General features: G+C 40.7%; 1 protein-coding gene across 1 annotated transcript in view; it reads right to left on the bottom strand.

Annotated features, from left to right (window-relative positions):
* Nucleotides 1-20,244, bottom strand: part of LOC126249320 (uncharacterized) — a 90,006-nt gene that overhangs the window by 47,925 nt on the left and 21,837 nt on the right. Inside the window, exon 2 of the mRNA XM_049950974.1 lies at nucleotides 7,195-7,279. Coding sequence (XP_049806931.1) covers nucleotides 7,195-7,279 — 85 coding nt within the window. The remainder of the gene's footprint in view (nucleotides 1-7,194; nucleotides 7,280-20,244) is intronic.

Here is a 20,244-nt window from a genome sequence, read left to right as displayed (position 1 = left end):
GTAATGAAAGGTACTCGGAACCAGATAGCGCACCAAAAATCTGGGTTAAATAGTAAACATCTCTCCTGTGCCTCATCGAATAGGAGCATGTCACAGTGCACAACGTTAACGGCTATCTGCACATCGGATGAGGGCTGTAAAGTTCCGCTACTACCTTGTTGCTAATCGAGAGGAACAGACTACTCTTCTACAATGACATTAACACCACAACACTAAACTGCAAGATCACTAATAACAGCCTTCCTCACCACATAGTCATTTTTCACTTAACTCTCCGTTAGTGTGGCACGGTCTCGCAGATCGAATGACTTAACATTTTTGATTATTTCTTTTCTACCAGCATAGTACGAGAGCTGTATTATTGTGTCCTTTTCTCATTCACGTTGGTATGATTTAGTCAGTTTGGTAGGGGCTGCTTATCTTGAGAACTGCATGTTCGGTCCCCTGGACCGACCACACCAACTTTGTAGTACTAAAATATTGTTGGCTGTTAGTTAAAAGGTATGACTAATGCATTTAATGGACATTTTTATGGTGTTATATAGTCATAAGGTCACATATTTGTAATGAATTACGTAGGTGTGCTCATTTTAAGCCTGCATTTTTAAAGTTTAAATTAAATAATGGACTACGAGAGAAAATGTGAATGCCGTACATGTACTTCAGAACAAAACAGGACAACGAAGTATCACAGCAGAAATTGCAGTAAGTACACATGTGTTGAAGATATTGAAGTTTTGTGAAAGGATTAGGAATAAGCGGAAACTGTGAAATAATTAGTAACTGCATAAGCAATTTTTCTGTTTTCTTAAAAGAGTATTAATAGCTTGCATATAATTATTTGACCAAAGAGTTGCATAACATTCGTGTAATATTTACCGCAACATTTACTTATATAAAGTACATAAGATAAAGGAAAATGACTGAAGAATAGTTCTATTCTTGCCTGTAATTGATATACTAATAAATACTATGTTCATTCATTTGTTTATTGTGTTGGTCTGAGATACAAGGGTCACCAAACTTGGGACATAAAGTCGCCACACTAGCGAAGGGTTAATAGGTAGTACGTGATTGAAGAGGATGGTGAACTACGCGCTCATGACCTCAGCAATGACTACGGTTGGGTTTCCCACATTTCCTTAACTCTCATGCGACCTAGTACGCGACACAGTTTGAAGGTTGACCACAGTGAGTGATTATAACAAAATCGGAACGATAATTACAACAGCAAGCTGGTGAAAGGCAAATAAACTTAATGGCGTCTCATTCCTAAGACTATACTACGTCTCTTTCGCTATCAGAGGAGGGCACACTTTAGGTTCACATCTGGTAGCAGAAAGTCAAAATACGCAGCTGGCGGAAATCACGTTTATCTCAGAAACTGCTGAAATCAGCGTGACAGTCACTATGCAGGTTGCTGTGTCGCGAGAATGACATTCATCGTGAATTGCTAATGCTAATTTTCAAAATCACAGTTTACATAACCCATCAACGGACTTCACAAGCGGGTCGTTCTGCCATATCTAAACACTACTTTTATCTCGTTGTGGTACTTATAGAAGAGGCCAGCGCAAGCCGCTTTAGACAAAAGGTGTGGAGGTGCCAGAGCCATGTACATTCCACTGCACTGTATGATAGTATCTAAATGGTTCAAATGGCTCTGAGCACTATGGGACTTAACATCTGAGGTCATCTGTCCCCTAGAACTTAGAACTACTTAAACCTAAATAACCTAACGACATCACACACATTCATGCCCGAGGCAGGATTCGAACCTGCGACCGTAGCGGTCACGCGGTACCAAACTGATGCGCCTAGAACCGCTCGGCCACACCGGCCGGCTATGATAGTATCTGCAATTATATAAAATTCAGATTGAGGTTAAACGAAGGCAAGATTAATCTGTTCTGGTCTTACTGTTGCTTACTTCTGAAGAAAATAATGAAGTTGTAGGGCGCAAACAGTCGGGAGATCTCAGTAGCACTATCAGTCTAAAAGAGTGCCGAATCTAGACACATGAACCACTTTGTGGACCATTCATCTCTTCCACAGTATGATGACAACCTGCTATTACGGGACGGTGACACTTGCAGTACCACATAGAGATGTATGAGGGACGAATGAAAAGTTGCTAATTACACCATTAACAGTTTATTTTCGTTTGAGGGTCACAAAACGTTTCAAAATCTTTATCGGTGTCGACCTGCAATGGCCATCGACAGAACTATATAACGAAAGAAAAATATGGTGATCACAGCGACACGTAATTCTTCGGCATATGACATGTTGTGATCACCGTTTGCTGATTTCTTTTAACGACTTTGCCGATGGCCGGTGGAGGCCGATACCGGCAAATGATGAGAAGCGTTTTGTGAATGTATAAATTAAAAATAAAGTGTTAAAAATTTAATGAATCACTTTCTACGACGACAAAATAACATTCCCTCAAGATTAAACGGTATTTGATGCTCTTGTGCTATTAATGCCATTAGGAGTATTCACCTGGACCCTAACGTACGTCACACTATCAATGCCCATTTCAATTCATTCCTTGACGCTAAATGTTATGTATAACTTTGAACTCATCATCTGTGGTGACTAAGTGACCACGTTCTTTGAAATGTACTGTCTCCTAATCGATGTAATCACTGGGTTTCAAAACAGGATTTATAGACAATATCGGCACTCTTCTTCGTACAATGATTCGAAATGTAACGTTACTAACTCTTATACAAATCCCATTTCTGCGTATAATGACAAGATAGTACGAAGCAGGCACACTTGCAGTTGATAAAGTTCCCAGTTATTCTTAACAAACATTTTATGGTACCTGTTTTTGCTACCACGGCTCTGGTTTAGATTTTGTCGGTGCAACCAAACTGGATAGAACAATTTATTCCTAAACAGAATTAATAAATACAGACTGAAATACAGTAGTGACATATCTTCAGTCCACACTATTTACTACAGCGGGTTTAACGTAGTTTATGACGAGTGCATCAAAGTAGAAAAAACGAGAAATATGTAATGGTCACACACCTAATATGGTGAATAGGCACCTTCCAGATTCACAAGAAGTGTGACTCCACTGAGGATAGATGCATATAAATGCTGGGCAGTGATCAGTTGTATTCTACAACTCTCCTAAAACAAGAGAAATGAAATAAAACAAATGTACCAAGTCTTCGAGAGATACCATATGATTTTAATAGGCTCTTAACTGATTTTGCATAACAGACAACAATGGCTGTTTAATATTCACATTCGATCTCTATGAAGTTCAACAAAGAGTCGCAGGTTTCCCTTACGTTCATGAAGAAAAATTTCCACATAAATTGCCAAGTAAATCAATCATCTCGGATCATTAAATATCCTGCTAAAACTAATTTCTGCATAACATAACACACGTTGTCATCTGAAACTGACTTTACCTGTTCGTTTCCTTTTCTATGTAACCACAGCAGCCACTGGGAACGACGATATGACCTCCTCAGTCATTGGAGAGCTTTCACTACGCTTCACGGCTGGAAGACAGTCAGGATAGGAGCTTCCCAGTTGTTCACCAAATGTAAACACAGTACGCAGTAGTGTAAAAGTAATTCCAACGACACGACAGTATATGTTTCCAGTCGTTGGGATACTTACTTTGATGATATTAACACCTCTGAACCTCATTTTCGTTGCCAAATGGTCTCAAGGTGCATTTAATGTTCAGCAGTAAATTATGCCATGAATTCTACATAACCTATGGCACTACATACGGTATCTCTAGATACACTTAATAGGTTTACGATTGTTATTATATTTGCACGAACTTTAAGGGTGCCAGCAGCTTGTCTTTGTTTGACGGCTATGAAGTCGGACGTGATGTTATATCAACGCAACACCTTTATGATTACTGACACTTCCAGACAGATATCAGTAGGTGTAAAAAAGAAAAAAAAAAAAACAACGCTAGTTCTTAGGTACGTGAAAACAGTGACAGGTATATAACGCGGTATTCATAGTTTATTTACAATCTATGTAACTCTTTCCAGAAGTGTAATGGTAAATTCAGTCATGAGCTCACACCTACTGCGTATCTAGATCTAGATCTGCCTGCAAATATACAGGAGACGTGTGCCCAAAAAATTAAACCTAATAGTTTTGCTTCACCGATAATATAGTCCTTGGAGAGGGAATCATCCTATAGTATCACTGACATTCCTGAATCGCCGCTTCAGTAGGCGATACACTAAAAAAGTGTAAAACAGGCTGGTGAAACATGAAATAATCCTTTTATTATTACTGAAGAACAGCTCTATTCAGGGTACTGTCTCTTCACGTCATTGTCGGATGGGATTAGTGAATGTTTCAATTAGATAAAGTAGTATTGGTATATACTGTAAATAGAGCGGAGCAATTAATATAAACTAGGATTTAGATTTTATCTTACAAATTGAGTAGTTCTCCTAATTATCTGTGTCACTAATGAGACTACCTAGAGAAAAACCCACTTTTGTAGGCAAATGTCTGGATAAAAGGAGCAAAATTCGACTTGTTGAAGTGTCAAACCAGCCCTTTTTTTGAAAACACCTGCAGTATGGTACACATATAAAATTTGAATATTCATAAACACTTTTTGGAAGGTATAGCATGAAAAAAATTGTAGGAAGACGTGCTTGAATTCCGTTCTTCGAATTATCCAGATTTCGTAACTACTAGGGATGTTACAACATGCATTTTCGCACCTCTTTCATGTTTTAATCTGACACTTTGTAAGATGTGTTTGCAGCCCTTTATACGTGTTAGTGACATTTAAATCATTTTATTTCAATAGAAAAGGTTTTTATTCAATTCGTTGAAATCAGTGCTACATATACTACCGCCGATTGTGATATGTGAGAATAACGAAACGCTATTCTCTACTCTTTTAGTCACTTCTTTATAATAGCTTGTTCCCTACATATTCAAAGCAAAATCACCAAGTATTTTGTATACTGAATATAAATAACAAGATTCTGCAACAGAATTTATTGATATAACTCCGTACCACACCTGTACGAAGTCACGCTGTTAACCATCGTCCCTGTGCCGGCCTGTGTAGCCGTGCGGTTCTAGGCGCTTCAGTCTGGAACCGCGTGACCGCTACGGTCACAGGTTCGAATCCTGCCTCGGGCATGGATGTGTGTGATGTCCTTAGGTTAGTTAGGTTTAAGTAGTTCTAAGTTCTAGGGGACTGATGACCACAGATGTTAAGGCCCATAGTGCTCAGGGCCATTTGAACCATTTGAACCATCGTCCCTGTCATCCTCTGGTGAATGCTGTGTGGAGAGGCATGTGGACAGCACACAGCTCTCTCAGCCGTTATTAGCTTTCTGGACCTCAGAGCCATTGTGTTCTCTCGGGCGTGATAGATAATTGGTGTCGGAGATGTCCGAACGAGCAGACCCCATTTTGATCCTGCACCCACTATGAATCAAGACATAAGTAAATTAAAGACATTAGCAGCCAGTGGGCATTGATTTGTATAAATGGGTGAAGTTGAAAATTTGTGCCAGGCCAGGACTCGAACCCGGGTCTCATGTTTAATAGGCAGATGTGCTAACCACTACGCCATCCATACAAACTCACACGGACAACACTAGCACACTTCCTGTCAGACTCCCATTCTCTACTTACACCACACAGTACTGGTTTTGTGCCCCTGCTTATTAGACTCATTACTGACGGCATCTCAACGATTCTCTCCGTCATCGCCTTAATTATATATGTGTGGTGTCTGTTCTTTCGCATAGACCATGACGGCCAATAATCCCATCAGTGTAGATGCACACCAAGTTCAAAGTTTTACGGGAATTGGCGAGATGCTGCGAGTAATGAGGCTAATGAGGAAGGGCACTATATCAGTGGCATGTGGTATAAGTTCAGTATTTGGATCAGACGGAAAGCGTGCTAGGGTAGCCCGTATTGGTATGGTCACCACTGTCTACGGGGTCAAGGCATTTACCTGGTCAGAAGGAGACCCGGATCCTGGTCCGGCAGATACAACCAAGTTGCCCCACTGATATGAATAAATGTCCACTGGCAGCTAATGACTTTAATTTCTGTGTGTATTCCCTGGTGTACAGCTGAGTTGTTTACGTGTCTGCGCAATAGTTGGACGAAAGACCCAGCAGCCTTCTTCATGTTCTGAGAACTATGGTGTTATGTGTACTCTTGCCTGGGGTGGTTGGATAGGCATCAGGTACACACAACAGCACAGCTCGTAGAACCGGAAGAAGACAGCTGGATCGGTCACGAAACTTTGTGCAAGAATGGAAACAAAAACTCGGCTACATCCGGAAAGATATCACTACGAATAGCCACTATTTCTCATTAGCGTACTCCACAATTACGCTCGTGAGGCTCAGTGTAACTGGATACCACCTTACTTCCAGGAAAGGATCCCTGGGAGTACCAGGAATTGAAGCCGCGTCTTCTATAGGGCAGTAAGACGCGCTGAAAGCTTAGCTACGGAGACCATCAAAATAGAATCAAGATTCCATTTTCACTTCTTTCCTCATATAAAATACATAAGTATTTTTCTGTTAGTACGAATGCAACATAGTTTCTTCTATTGTAAATTATTACTCTGTTTTGATCTTTAATGTTGTTGAGTCATGCTGCAATAAGCAAAGCGGAAACTGTAGTGGGGCTAAAAATCTGTTTTAACTGCCATGGGGGACTGTAATAAAAATATATTTCGCCTCTAGGTTCACTGGCACCTCGTCCTTGTTCATAGAATCTCATAAACATAATAGTACGTGGCTACATATAAACCGATGAGAACCACATTAAGCACGGAGAGTTAAATATAGCAACATTTGTTATATTGTTTCTGTGCACAGTTATTATGAAAGTATAAGTTTAAAACTAATATGGATCTATTTCTAAGTCGCTATCTCATTAGAGTATACGGGCTTGAAATGGGTCTGGCATGAAGTTTCTAAGTGACACAATCAGTTTCATGTTATACTCAGCGGTAGAATTTTGGTATTTCCGCATCAGGACCGTATCAGGTAGATACGCAAAAATATCCAAAAGGAAAAGAACTTCTTGTTTACTCTAGAAAACAAATTTCATAGTACTTCATTACTATTACTGCATAGACAGTGTTACTCACTTGCGTAAATAAGATAAATATGGGCAGCGTGTCTTGCGCTCACTTACCGAAGAGGTAGATGGGGACGCGCAAGATTGGTCTTCTCCATCAACACCCTCCAGATAAACGTTGGGCCTCACATCATCGCTTGAGCTGCAAAGAAATTTCACGACTATGTTAGGGTGTATATTGTACATGAATACATAAGAAAGTGCGCACACGCACACGCACACGCACACGCACACGCACACGCACACGCACACGCACACGCACACGCACACGCACACGCACACGCACACGCACACACACACACACACAACGGCACAATTTATTTCTGCGTCAAAATGTTCTTGGAAATACGATTCATAATTGTAATCGCAAAGTATAAAAGGACCACGTTAGTCAAATGAAAACCGAACACTAGCTATAATACACGGACGGCGCCACATGTGACCCCACTGTTGCGACGTTTCGATACTGCCACCGCTGTCGTACCAAATCAGAGGTGTACGAAGTTATTGGGTTATGACCTTGGTTGATGTCGGGCTGGAGTAGTGTGATCGTCCTACTGTCATAGTGTCTTACGGCTAACGCCTACGATTCGACTACCATTTACACAGGTGTGTAGCAGACGCGGCCTGCATTCTTCGCCCGCTCGCAACACGGATTCCAGTGATTACATGATAATAAGTGGAAACAAGTCCCTTAGGCGTGGAACCATAGTTGCTCGAAGGCTGCGCTTCAGAAATTTGGCTAGGAAACACGCAATATCCTCCGTATAGCCCATAAATTTCACTGTGTGGTTTTCTCATATATGGTGGCCTGAAGAAAGAAATGTGTGGACGGCGGTTTCTGTCGAACCAAGGAGTCAAAGAGTGGGTGTCATTGTGAATCCGTCAGCGACCGACTACTTTCTATCTACGAAACAGGAATTTATCGTCTTGGTTCTAAGCGGGATAATTGTCTTAAAGCGTGTGGAGATTACTTTTGAAGGAAATCATTCCATGGTCCCGTTGTGGCGGGTATTCGGTTTTCATTTGACTGCCCCTGATAGACTACCCACTGTCCTGTGTCGTATATCTGGAGAAAAAAACAATCTTTTCTGTAGCTACAGTATCCTGTAAAACATTGTTAATTATTTCTATGTTTAAATCTGTAATCCGCAAGCCACCACGGGGTGGAGATGTACCCGCACGTGTTATGTAACGCGAAAGCACGCAAATCTGACACCTGAGATTTTAAATCAATCCATCATCAAAAAGCATCTGACGCCGAAGCACAACTACGTCATCTGTAATGTTTCTTATGACTTATAGTAAAGGATTTTCATCCATCCTGATTTAGTTTTTCCACGGTTTTTCACAATATATTCAAGTGATTGCCAGTATGATTCCCTTAACAAGATGACATTCCCTCCCCCACTTGATGTAGCGCTCCATCTCCAGTGACTATGATCTTGACAATATGCTAAACTCTAGCCATCATTCCTTACCTCAAAAAGTTATTTGCGTAATTTTGTGTCTTCAGACATAAATAAGTCACTAGAGGGAGAGAGAACTCACATCACGTTGAAGAGACGTACAGTTGTTCCTTATTCTAACGCATTAGGTGGAATGTATCACGAATAGTTCGCTTTGGATGGGGATTCGAGGTAGTTAAATGTGTCTTTTCCCAGTTCTGACAAAGAAGTTGTATAAAAATGCCTGCATATGATTTAAATAAAAGCACCGTCATTTTTCTAAGGAGGTATGGGCATGCAGAGAAAATTTGAAATATAGAGAACAAACAGTAGTCCAAATGGAAACTTCTTGGGTAATGAATACATTTTATTTCTGTCCCACGTTACTTTTTCTGAAAAGTCAAATTAAGCCATGGGTGTGAGTAGATCTGTACTTCAACAACGCACTGCTTAGCAGAATAGCTGGGGTTGTTAGGCCAGTAGCTTGACCTCTTCAAAGCTTCAGGCTAATAATGAAGGGCTTCAACCTTTTTCCCACTGAAGACACTACTTTGCAATTTCCTGTTAGTACTGTTCATACCGAAAATAATGAGGTAAGAGAAATCTATAATATAGCTTCAGTCGCTGGATGCACTTTAACTTCTGTAGAAAAGGTTAACAAAAAAGTCAATTTTTGTTAATATGTTGTATCCGGCGACATCAGTTGAGGAGAGAAGAATATAAGCCACACACAAACATAGATCTCTGGCGTTTCTGGGACGCTCCTCTACCTATTCGCGTTTACCAACGATATTTCACATTGATAGAGATGAATGCGGCTGTAATTTATACAGCAAAATACAGAATGTGGACGACGAATCCTACGACAAATATTCAACGAGCGAGTTCCAATGGAAGAACCTAAACAAATAAGACATATTATGAAATAGAGAAAAGATACAAACCGTCCAGTTGTCATCTGCTAATACTGTAGCTAAGATTTCCAGAACGCATTACACGAATACTAAATATTAAAGCGTCTCTGAAGAGCGATCACTGCGCGCCTAAACAACATTAAGTGGCTATTTTAATAACGCAAGCTCCCCATCCCTGCAATTTAGAGTGCCTGAGAATATATGAAAAGAAGAGTAGGAAAAATTTATTTAACATTGCTGTGGACAACTTTCTTTAATGACTTGGATATCAGTGGTTCATTAAATAGCTTCTTTTCGCTTCATCCTCCTACGGACACACCATTAAATGGTTTCAGGAACATGAATTTTGGTGAATTTGAAAACAACAGAAGTCGATGTTATTGATGGTCTTCGTCTAATAACTAGCAGATTGACGAAACTCCCTTCGAGGGCTTGTTGACATCATCTTTGTTTGACAACTAAACTGCAGCCCAAATGTGAGAAAATTCTTACTTATTAACATTTGGTCACTTACCTAATGATAGCACACTGCGCAAGAAAGTAAAGGCTCACTTTTTCGGAAGCCCGAAATTATTTCCCATTGCGACGTCAGTCTCGGGATGTGTGACGCTTCAAATAGCAAGATGTCACCAGATGCGGGAAAAAGGTCACAGTTGAGAAATTACTGTGAGGCCTAAGGTGGGATAATGATTGCACACTGCACCAAATTTCACCACAGTTCTACCCAACACCACCGCGGACACGTCACTCGATGAGAAGGTTCGTAGTGACGCGGTTTTGTTACGTCCGGTGGAGGAAAACGTTCCAGAATCGGCTCGAAAAGGTCTCAGGTGGTGGCATAATGGCGTCAATGAAATCACCCCTTCCATTCAGGCACTGATGAATAGCAGAACGATGTTCTTGACAATTTTTACACAGCTGACACGCCACAGCGGCTTCAATACTTCTCTAAGGATATCGTGAGCTAACAGCCCCACTGAACATGATGAATTTTTGCTCTGGTGTACAATGTGAAACCACAAGGAACAGCTGAAAACCAGTCGACGAAATTTAATCGCAGTCTGAAGCAGCATGGGGTGCTTATACTTTTTCAGCCCTCATGTTTTCACTCTCCTGTGGTATGATTACAGGGGGAGGGGGGGGGGGCTGCGAAATTAACGCATGTGAGAACAAAACGGCAAATGGTCCTTCTAAGACGCCCCCAGTTTGACAGTACTGTCAGTGCCACCCGCCTAGGTTTGATGAGCGCTTTAAAAATATACCTCCGCAGTGAAAACCAATGAGACCGTCCTGGGTGGCTGCTAGTAGCCATGCCATAAAGGAGCAGTTTCAAGTAGCTGCCTAACTGCAGGCACCTAGGACTCTCGTCATGGTTTTTTTTTTTGTACACGTACATTTTGAAAGTGCTCAAGAAACGTGGGCGGGTGGCATTGAGGGTATTCACATACGTTCAGTGCTGCACCGATGCATGATTACACCCCCGGAAGGAGTGAAACATTGGGACTAAAACAGCGTAAACACCCTTTGATGTTTCGGATCACGTTCAGACTTCGTCGAATGGTTATGAACTGTCCCTTGTGGTTCCACACTGTACACCAGATCAAAAACTGCGGTCGCACTGCACTCCAAAGTGGTGCGATCACGTTTAATGGAGTTGCTGGCCAACGATGTCCTTAGGTAAAAGCGTCCGTGGGCTGTCAGCTGTGTCAAGGATTGTCAAGAACTCCATCTTGTTGCTTATTGCATTGTGAAGTGTCGTTTTCGACCGCAAAATGTGTAGGAATCAACGCCTTAAGGTAAGTGGTTCTTTCAATCTGATAGGTGATGTGTCAGTAATGTTTCCCTCGGCCACGCATAAGCAAATCGTGTGATTTCAACGCTGGGCGTCGCTGTTCTAATCTCCATCTCAGAGCTGTCGAAAAAATGTGTAAAAAGGGGTAAGATGGGGTTCGACGTCCTTCCCATTGTGTAACGGTGGCGTGGGGCTGAACTTTGGTGAAATTTTCTGCCAGTGTGACATCATCGACCCTCACACGAACTTCTGAGCTCTGCCCCCGCCCCCCCTCTTTTTTTTTTTTTTTTTTTTTTTTTGCATGTATAGGCACGTTGCTGTTTGAAGCGTCGCCGAGCCCATGGGTGACGTCTCAGGGCGCAACGCTTTTCCTTCATTACAGAGGAAGAATGTAGGTAGGTTTGACAACAAAAGCAAAACGAGGATAATGGAATGTAGTCGAATTAAATCGGGTGATGCTGAGGGAATTAGATTAGGAAATGAAACACTTAAAGTAGTAAAGGAATTTTGCTATTTGGGGAGCAAAATAACTGATGATGGTCGAAGTCGAGAGGATATAAAACGTAGACTGGCAATGGCAAGGAAAGCGTTTCTGAAGAAGAGAAATTTGTTAACATCTAGTATAGATTTAAGTGTCAGGAAGTCGTTTCTGAAAGTATTTGTATGGAGTGTAGCCATGTATGGAAGTGAAACATGGACGATAAACAGTTTGGACAAGAATAGAATAGAAGCTTTTGAAATGTGGTGCTACAGAAGAATGCTGAAGATTAGATGGGTAGATCACATAACTAATGAGGAAGTATTGAATAGGATTGGGGAGAAGAGAAGTTTGTGGCACAACTTGACTAGAAGAAGGAATCGGTTGGTAGGACATGTGTTGAGGCATCAAGGGATCACCAATTCAGTATTGGGGGGCAGCGTGGAGGGTAAAAATCGTAGAGGGAGACCAAGAGATTAATACACTAAGCAGATTCAGAAGGATGTAGGTTGCAATAGGTACTGGGAGATTATGAAGCTTGCACAGGATAGAGTAGCATGGAGAGCTGCATCAAACCAGTCTCAGGACTGAAGACCACAACAACAACAACAACAACATCTCAATGGGAAATAATTATGGGGTTTCGAAAAAGTGATCCATAAATTCTGATGTGCAGTGTATATGCCTGTGAGAGTGCAATGCTAAATATAAAGAAGTAAGTTACAAACAATGTCTGCAGACAATTTCTTTCTTTCTAAATAAAAGTGTTCATTTAGAAACATAAAGTTCTTTTGGAGCAGAGGTATTATTTACTTCTACTAATACAATGAGTATTCGTTTATATTAAGCGAACTCATCTACAACAGTCAGTATGTAGCATTATTTTAAAAGAAAATGAATTAAAGACATTTAAGCAGAATGGTTCTACACCTACATATACATGTACGCTCCGCAAGTCACCGTACTGTGCGTGGCGGAGAGTACCTTGTGCCACTACTTATCATTCCCTTTCCTATTCCAGTCGCAAACAGAGCGAGGGAAAATCGGCTGTATAAATGCCTCCTTAAGAGCTTTGATTTCTCTTATCCTTGTGGTCCTGACGCGAAATGTACCTTGGCGGCCGTAGAATCACTCTTCAGTCAGCTTCTGGTGCCGCTTCTCTAAGTTTTCTGAACAGTGTTCCTCGAAAAGAACTTCGCATTCCCCTCAGAGATTCCCATTTGAGTTGCCAAAGCATCTCAGTAATACTTGCGTGTTGATCGAACCTACCGGTAACAAATCTGGCAGCCCGCCTGTGAATTGCTTCGATGTCTTCCTTTACTCCGACCTATTTGGGTCCAATACACTCGAGCATTATTCAAGAATGGATCGCACTATTGTTCGACACGGTGTCTCCTTTATAGATGATCCATATTTTGCTAAAACTCTTCGAATAATCCGAAGTCGACAATTTACCTTCCCTGTTACAGCCCTTCCGTGCTCCACAGCATTACGTTAACTTCTAAGGTTGATAAATGTAACATGTAAGTATCTGACATAGTGGTAATCAACATATTTCTTAGTTCATAAGACGTTTAAAATTAACTATACGAAATCTTTCTATTTGTAACTTGTAGTGTCATATATCGTTAACATTTAAGCGCAGTTGTACATCTGTGGGAGCCCAACAGTGTAGTGACAGTCCTTCGACAACCACAGAAGTGACAAATTTCAATAATTTGGAGCAGTTGTGGGAAAAAAAAGGCACCTTTTTTAACTATGAGAGAGCATAATGTTACTTTTATTTAGATTCTGAATCAACTACCAGCCATTGCAGCACAGACCAACTGTCTATAATGTCTTCTAGATTGATCTAAATAACCTTAAAAAGTATCAGAAAGCTGCCGACATTGTCTCTTAAATTACTGAATAATCCTCAGCCGTACCATTTTTTATGTATGATGTTGCACGTCAAGCTGAGTTTATGAAGGTCCCCTGTCATTTAAAAGAAAATATAAAACATTCGAGTCGCCTCTGTATTTTCGCTCCAAGAATATGTCTTCAGTGAAATGACATTATCATGAATGATATGGCAGAATGCTATCATATGTTTTTTCGGTGTTCAAGACATACTGAATGCGTTACTATCAAGGTGTGTGTGTAGTGAAGGAATAAAGCTGTGACAGTGTCGCAAAATAATAAATTTGTATCAGTACCACGCTTCTTTTTAAAAATGTGTTGTTTTAGACTAATGAAATCCACATACTCACTCATAAAATATTTCTTCGAATTATCAAGGAATTTTAAGTAGGTTTCATTTGATCGTTTCCAGAAACAAAAATTATGCCCAGTCGCTTAGATTTACCGCTGTAGGACCATAGGGTTTTATTATTTATCCTGTCAATTTGCATCCATAATTTTATTAGGTATTCAGCCTCAGTTCTTGAGGATAATATTCTCGAAATATAGTCTTCATATAGCGATTTCTCTCAGTCTGTAGTTCAAAGTACTTTAATAGTTGATATATATATTATTTTATGACTTTTTGAAAACTGCTATAATACTTTGTGTTAATTGTGAACGGGATCAGTGGAACAAGTAGCTAATTAACTGTGTCATTTAATAGCTTTAAGTTTCCATAACGTAAGGACCAGATCAAGGTAGAAGTCTCCCTAAGAAAGGAAGAGCTAGGATGAATTGTGTAGGACACGTCAAAAAATGCTCCTTGGTGTCTGAATATGGACAGAACTGATCAATGCGAGAAGGTGTCTGCGCTTAGTTGATATGTATGAGCGTGTCACATAATGCAATGACTCATACTTGTTAGCTATTACATCCCAAAGCAGCAAGCACAACACACACACATGCAATTTAAACAGTGGGTGAACGTGTTATACAAGTTTTCAAAAATTCGTAAAATTGTAACTTAGACTATGAAAAGTTAATTTACTTTTAGCAACGACATGAGAGAAAACTCTACATGAAGACTATATTTAGAGAATATTTTTCAAACATCTGTGGCTGAATATTTAATAAACTTATTGATCAAATTGTTATGGTCAGTAACAAAACATGATGTTCTTATAATGGTAACTCGAATCGAGTGTGCACAATTTTTGTTTCTTAAAACGGTCAGACGAAATGTATTGAAAATTAATTAGTAATTTGCAGAAGTGTTTTATGAGTAAATGCGTATATTTCCTTAATCTAAAACAACTGGTTTTTGAAAATAAGAATATTAGTTATACAAATGTATTATTTTGTGACACTGCTTCTACTTTATTCTTCTCTACACTCACACGCCAGTACGTAACGCTTTCAAAATATACGAAAAATTATTTATATGGCTACATGTTGCCCATTTACAATTTTATTCATAAAAATGACTAATTATTTCTATTCAAGAGATCCTGTATGGTGCACGAGCTATTAAGGTGAAACATCCTTATTTACAATTGAAATCATTTCTGTTATCTGTGAGACACTTTATTTCCATGAGTGTGTTGTCAAAGAGTGTTAAGGCTGCATATTTCACCCCTATCTGTGCCAAAGTTAGATTCTTTAAAGGGTAATGCTGATCAGTTTTATTACAGTGTTGTTCCTGCGAATATCTCTATTGCTTTTAAACTCAGACTGACATTTGATAACAGATTTCATAAATGAATGAATGTATTGTGAGGGAGTGGGCAATATTCCCATCTGATTAAAGTGATGTGTGCAAGATGTGTGTGCATAAACCCCAAAGATAATCCAATTGCTTTCTTTTGTGTAATGAATACTTTTTAGGTAGGTGAGGAGTTCCCAAGAATATTGCCCCATAAGACATCAGTGAATGAAAATATTCAAAATCCATCAACTTTCTGTCCTCTATATTCCCAAATTTGGCTACACATTCTCACGGGAGATGTGACCATCCCTAAACGTTTTAGCAGGTCTACTGTATGCTTGTTTCCAGTTTACGTTTTCATCCGTATGTCCACCTAAAATCTTGACAATTCTACCTTGTTTATTATCTTTTGTTGATATATTTAATTACTAGGAGGTGGGATTTTTTTAGTGTACAAAACTGGATGAGCTGTGCTTCCTAAAGTTTAAAGGTTACACATTTGCACAGAGCCAGTCAGTAACTTTCACAAAAGCATCGTTAAGGATTTTCTCTATTGATACTTCTTTCACTGGCCTCACAGTAATGCTTTTATTATTTGCTAACATGAATAATTCTGCAAGATAAGTTTCCTTTAATTTACGTCTATGGTCACAATCGTTTTGTTTAACAGATTACAGGTTTCGGTCTTTAATGACCATCATCAGATCTGCAGCAAAAATGGGAAAAAATATAAATACACTCGCAAACTGTATACAGCTTAAGAACAATACTTAGGCCATAATAAAAAGTAGTACTGACAAAATTTAAATTTGTGCGCTTTAAATATGAAGAGGCATACCTCCCTATGGAATGACCAGCATCAGACAAATGCTGTCCCAAAGCCGTTTTGTTTCGTGGCTGTGAGTGTTCTTTAAACCTTAATTTAAAAGAGCGGCCTGTTTGACCGATATAATATTTGTCACAATTACTGCAGTCAATCCTGTATACTCCAGAGCCATCAAATTTATCATAGTTCCCTCTCAATTTATGTTTTATCCGTAGTTTTGCGGTGTTATTAACCTGAAAGCCACATCCTACATCAGACTTTTTAAAACATTTTTCTATTTGCAGGAACATTTTGCCGTTAAATTTCATAGGATTAGTTTCCATTCTATCTTTGCCGGTTCTCTTTTGTGTGTGGGTGTGTGTGTGCCTGTTGTTTGTTAAAAGTTTCTTTAGCCTATTGTAGGGGCGCAGACAGTCCGTGTGTTCTGTGGAAAGGTGGGACAACCCCACAGTCGGCTCACGGGTGCTCTGGGGCACCAACAAATCCACCGGCGGACAACTCGTTGGCCGCACCTGTTGCGGTAGTAATACTCCCCGGACGAGCGTGACGACCAACCCCATCTCACCTCACTATATGTCCGTTGGTTCGGATCACTGGCCCTGTTTATACTGATAACAGTGACACTTCGGTGTTTATTGTCAGCATACGCGTTGACAATGAAGTGTCGCTACGACACAATACACTGGAGAGCACACATACAAAAACACACACACACATTTTACAGAAGGAGCACATTGCTTTATTACAGCTTATCACTCCAACCTAAGGGGCAGGGTGCAGGTATTGAGTATGATGAAGGGGAAATTAATGACAACACAAGCCCACCTCATGGAAAAACTGCTAATATGTTGGTCTGGCGGCGTCGATGGAAACGAGACGAGAACGACTGACCTTATAAGAAGGAGATGCTGGTGGCTTTTTAGCTTCACAGCTAAATGTTTACATTGAGGAGGTCTCTCACCATCTGTCTCCAGATACCAACTAAACGGGGAGTGACCTGAAGCAACCGCCTCCGACTCTCCACTCGCATAGGCTTCACACACTCAGCGAGACGAGGGTACATAATGACGAAAGCAGTGGACGAGTAATCAGCGCTGAACTCTTAGTACTAGGCTGTCACCGATTTTGCTATTCCTCCGCCTAAAGGCCAAAACTGGCACCTGTTTTTGCAACACCAAGGCTTTCGAAGCAGCTTTCGTGCTCTTATTTACAACATTATTGTTAATATAAATAAATGTACTGCCGATGTCGCACATAGTGGGACGAGAGTACAAACGAGAGATATTCTAGTTGCGAGGAGTGTCCAGAAGGTACGCTCCCATCGGTCGTGTAATGGGAACTACAGCGAAAATCCCATTAAGCTTTGCACAAATGTGTTGGGTAGTATCTCTTGCATTCCCGTCGATCGCGTCACGTTGCACTTTGAAATTCTGAGCGCATAGTGACGAAAATAGTGTATCCCACCAAGTATGGGCGCCTGCCGAGAGATTTCGCCTAATTTAAAGCAACCCCACGTAACTGTTGTGATTTCTCTCTTCATGACAGTTCTCGGCCGCACAATGCGTGGGCGATGGGGTGTGTTACATCACCCACTATACACCCCGGAAGTAGCTCACTCTGATTTTCATCTCTACTCACATGACCCATTACCTATGAGGACAGTATTTTTCACAGACAACGAGTTGCAGACCAGCATAGAGAACTGGCGGAAAGCAAAGGCGGTTGCCTTATACGACGATGATATTGGAAATTTGGTACGACGCTACGACAAATGTCCAAGTCGGAGCGGCTACTATCTAGAGAAGTAGATGGAAGGTGCAGCTAACTGTTGCAAATGAAACCCATCTGATTTTCATTGCGCTTCGCATTTCGAGACCGATAGGAAGTTACTTTTTCGACAACCCTCGTAGATCATTAGCTGTTCTGGCAATTTACAGGTATTAAGTTTAATAGACCGATTAAAGGTTCGTACTCTAAGGATAAGACATTATTAGTTATTTATTTCCCATTAATAGATCCGTTATTTGCTACTCATTCGTTCCTCCAGTGAGCAATACCCTAATAACTCCTTTGTTTCCGCTATATCTTTTTAAAGAGAGGACGCAGGAGCAGACGCTCGCACCTGTTTTGGAAGCGACATGCTACCGTCTTCATAGTACATGTTAATTAATAAAGGAATTAGATTTACTGGTGGGAAATGGTTTGGTGGTTGCTTCAGAGACAGGCAGCGCACAGTACTGAAAGCGACGTCGTGTGAACTGATATCCTGGCTGATGTTCCTCTCCTACACCAACAGACATAGAAAAGAATTACTACGAGGAAGAAAGTAATTTCATTTATTTTCATTTTCACTGATGATGTACAAGTTGGGGTAGTATACAGAGCAAATCGAAGCACTGACAGATATAATCTTATATATCATGTATAGTGGAACGATGTGGAGTGCATCAGCTACACGCCGTCGATGGGAGGTGCACCCTTGGAGAACATATTGCATGCATGTAAAGTTGTTGCATTAGATATAAAGTAATTAAAATGCTGCTACTGAAAATCTGAATAGTTCTTTTCTGGTGAACCCACTTCAGATAAGTTCTTTTCTAGTAACCCCCCTGTACACAGATTTAATGAAGTATTGATTACCTGTGTCGATATTAAAACATGAAGAGGTGGTCGATGATTAGTCTCCGCCACATTTAGTGGCACCGAGTACCATGAAACTTAGCTTACATGACACATAGCTGTGATTTCAGGCGACTATCTTCCCACTTTCCACATAAAAAGTGACTTCTTCGAGAAAGTCAACGATTACTACTTAGTACAAAGGCAACTCTTTTCATTCCTTTCAACTTTCTGCTGTCTAAGATATCGCGTAAATGTAATTCAAGTCCAGAGATAAGAAGTGCAAAGGGCCACAACATCATCGAAGTCAAAAATGAAGTTAATTTCATTCTAACGTTGTTCATCCTAAGGGCTGGAAGTAGCAGGTGTGAAGATGATCGTTACAATTACTTTACCATAAAACGACAACGTCCTCAGCAATGCATTTCGGGAATCAAGCTCCCATCATCTCGCTGTCTGTGTTAACCCTACACAAATATGCATTTAACATGTAAACAAAGTCAAAAAATAAAATCAAATAAAGTTAGTAGGACATGAAGTGCTCGTGTTACTTTAAAAAACGGTAGTACTAAATTCACTGCTCCACTTATCCATGTTACTGTCCATGCACCAAGCACTTCTTTTGAATCGTCACATCAGTCAGCTAGAAGCGTCATTACCTGCTTGTCCGTGCACCGTATAGTTTTGTAAACATTTGCACGGTACCAGCAGACTACATTGGGTCATGAGCCGAACCATAGCATTCCAAATATGTGTAGGGGTCGCCCGCTACCGGGCTGGAGACCCCTACTGTTTTGTCAGAACGCAGACCGTAGACCTGTGTGGCGTCGTTAGTCGTAATAAAATAATATTCAAGATTATTCCGTTTACAGGTATTACTCAGAATACAAGTCATTGCTGCGTCCTCTGCGGCGGCTGCTGTGTACGCAATTCGGAAAAGGATAATCTGAATCCAAAAGCGCACTCACGACTGCCGAGGACGCTGCATCAGCTCGGAGCGGAAGTCAGTTATCCCTGCTTGCTAATAGCGGTGACCGCGACGTATGTGCTTGATACATACGCCATTTCTGGGAATACTCGAGCCCTCCCAGATCACAGGCCGTGTTGTCCCCTCAAGTGGACCGCAATGTCGGGCGACGTTATGTCCTGTTGAATCCTGAACCTGGTGGACCGCCAAACTCGTGCGATGCTGAAGTTTTAGGGTAGCTTCTGCCCCGGACCTGAGCCGTATTGGTAGACTCCTGTCCCACACATCACTGCTACTGCTGTGTTGATTTCATTACTGGATGCTGGGCTTCATTATCCACGGCTACGAATCACAAATCTTCTCGTGAGGCGGCAAGTGTATGATCAATACTAGAACAATCGCTCACACAAGACGTTAGCATACCATAACCAGAGAACCGAGTGCGAATGACATGAACGTCATTGATCCTACTGATCG

The sequence above is a fragment of the Schistocerca nitens genome, chromosome 3, assembly GCF_023898315.1.
Source record: "Schistocerca nitens isolate TAMUIC-IGC-003100 chromosome 3, iqSchNite1.1, whole genome shotgun sequence".
Classification (NCBI taxonomy): domain Eukaryota; kingdom Metazoa; phylum Arthropoda; class Insecta; order Orthoptera; family Acrididae; genus Schistocerca; species Schistocerca nitens.
The sequence above is the reverse complement of the archived record's forward strand: the minus strand, read 5'-3'. Positions and strand labels throughout refer to the sequence as shown.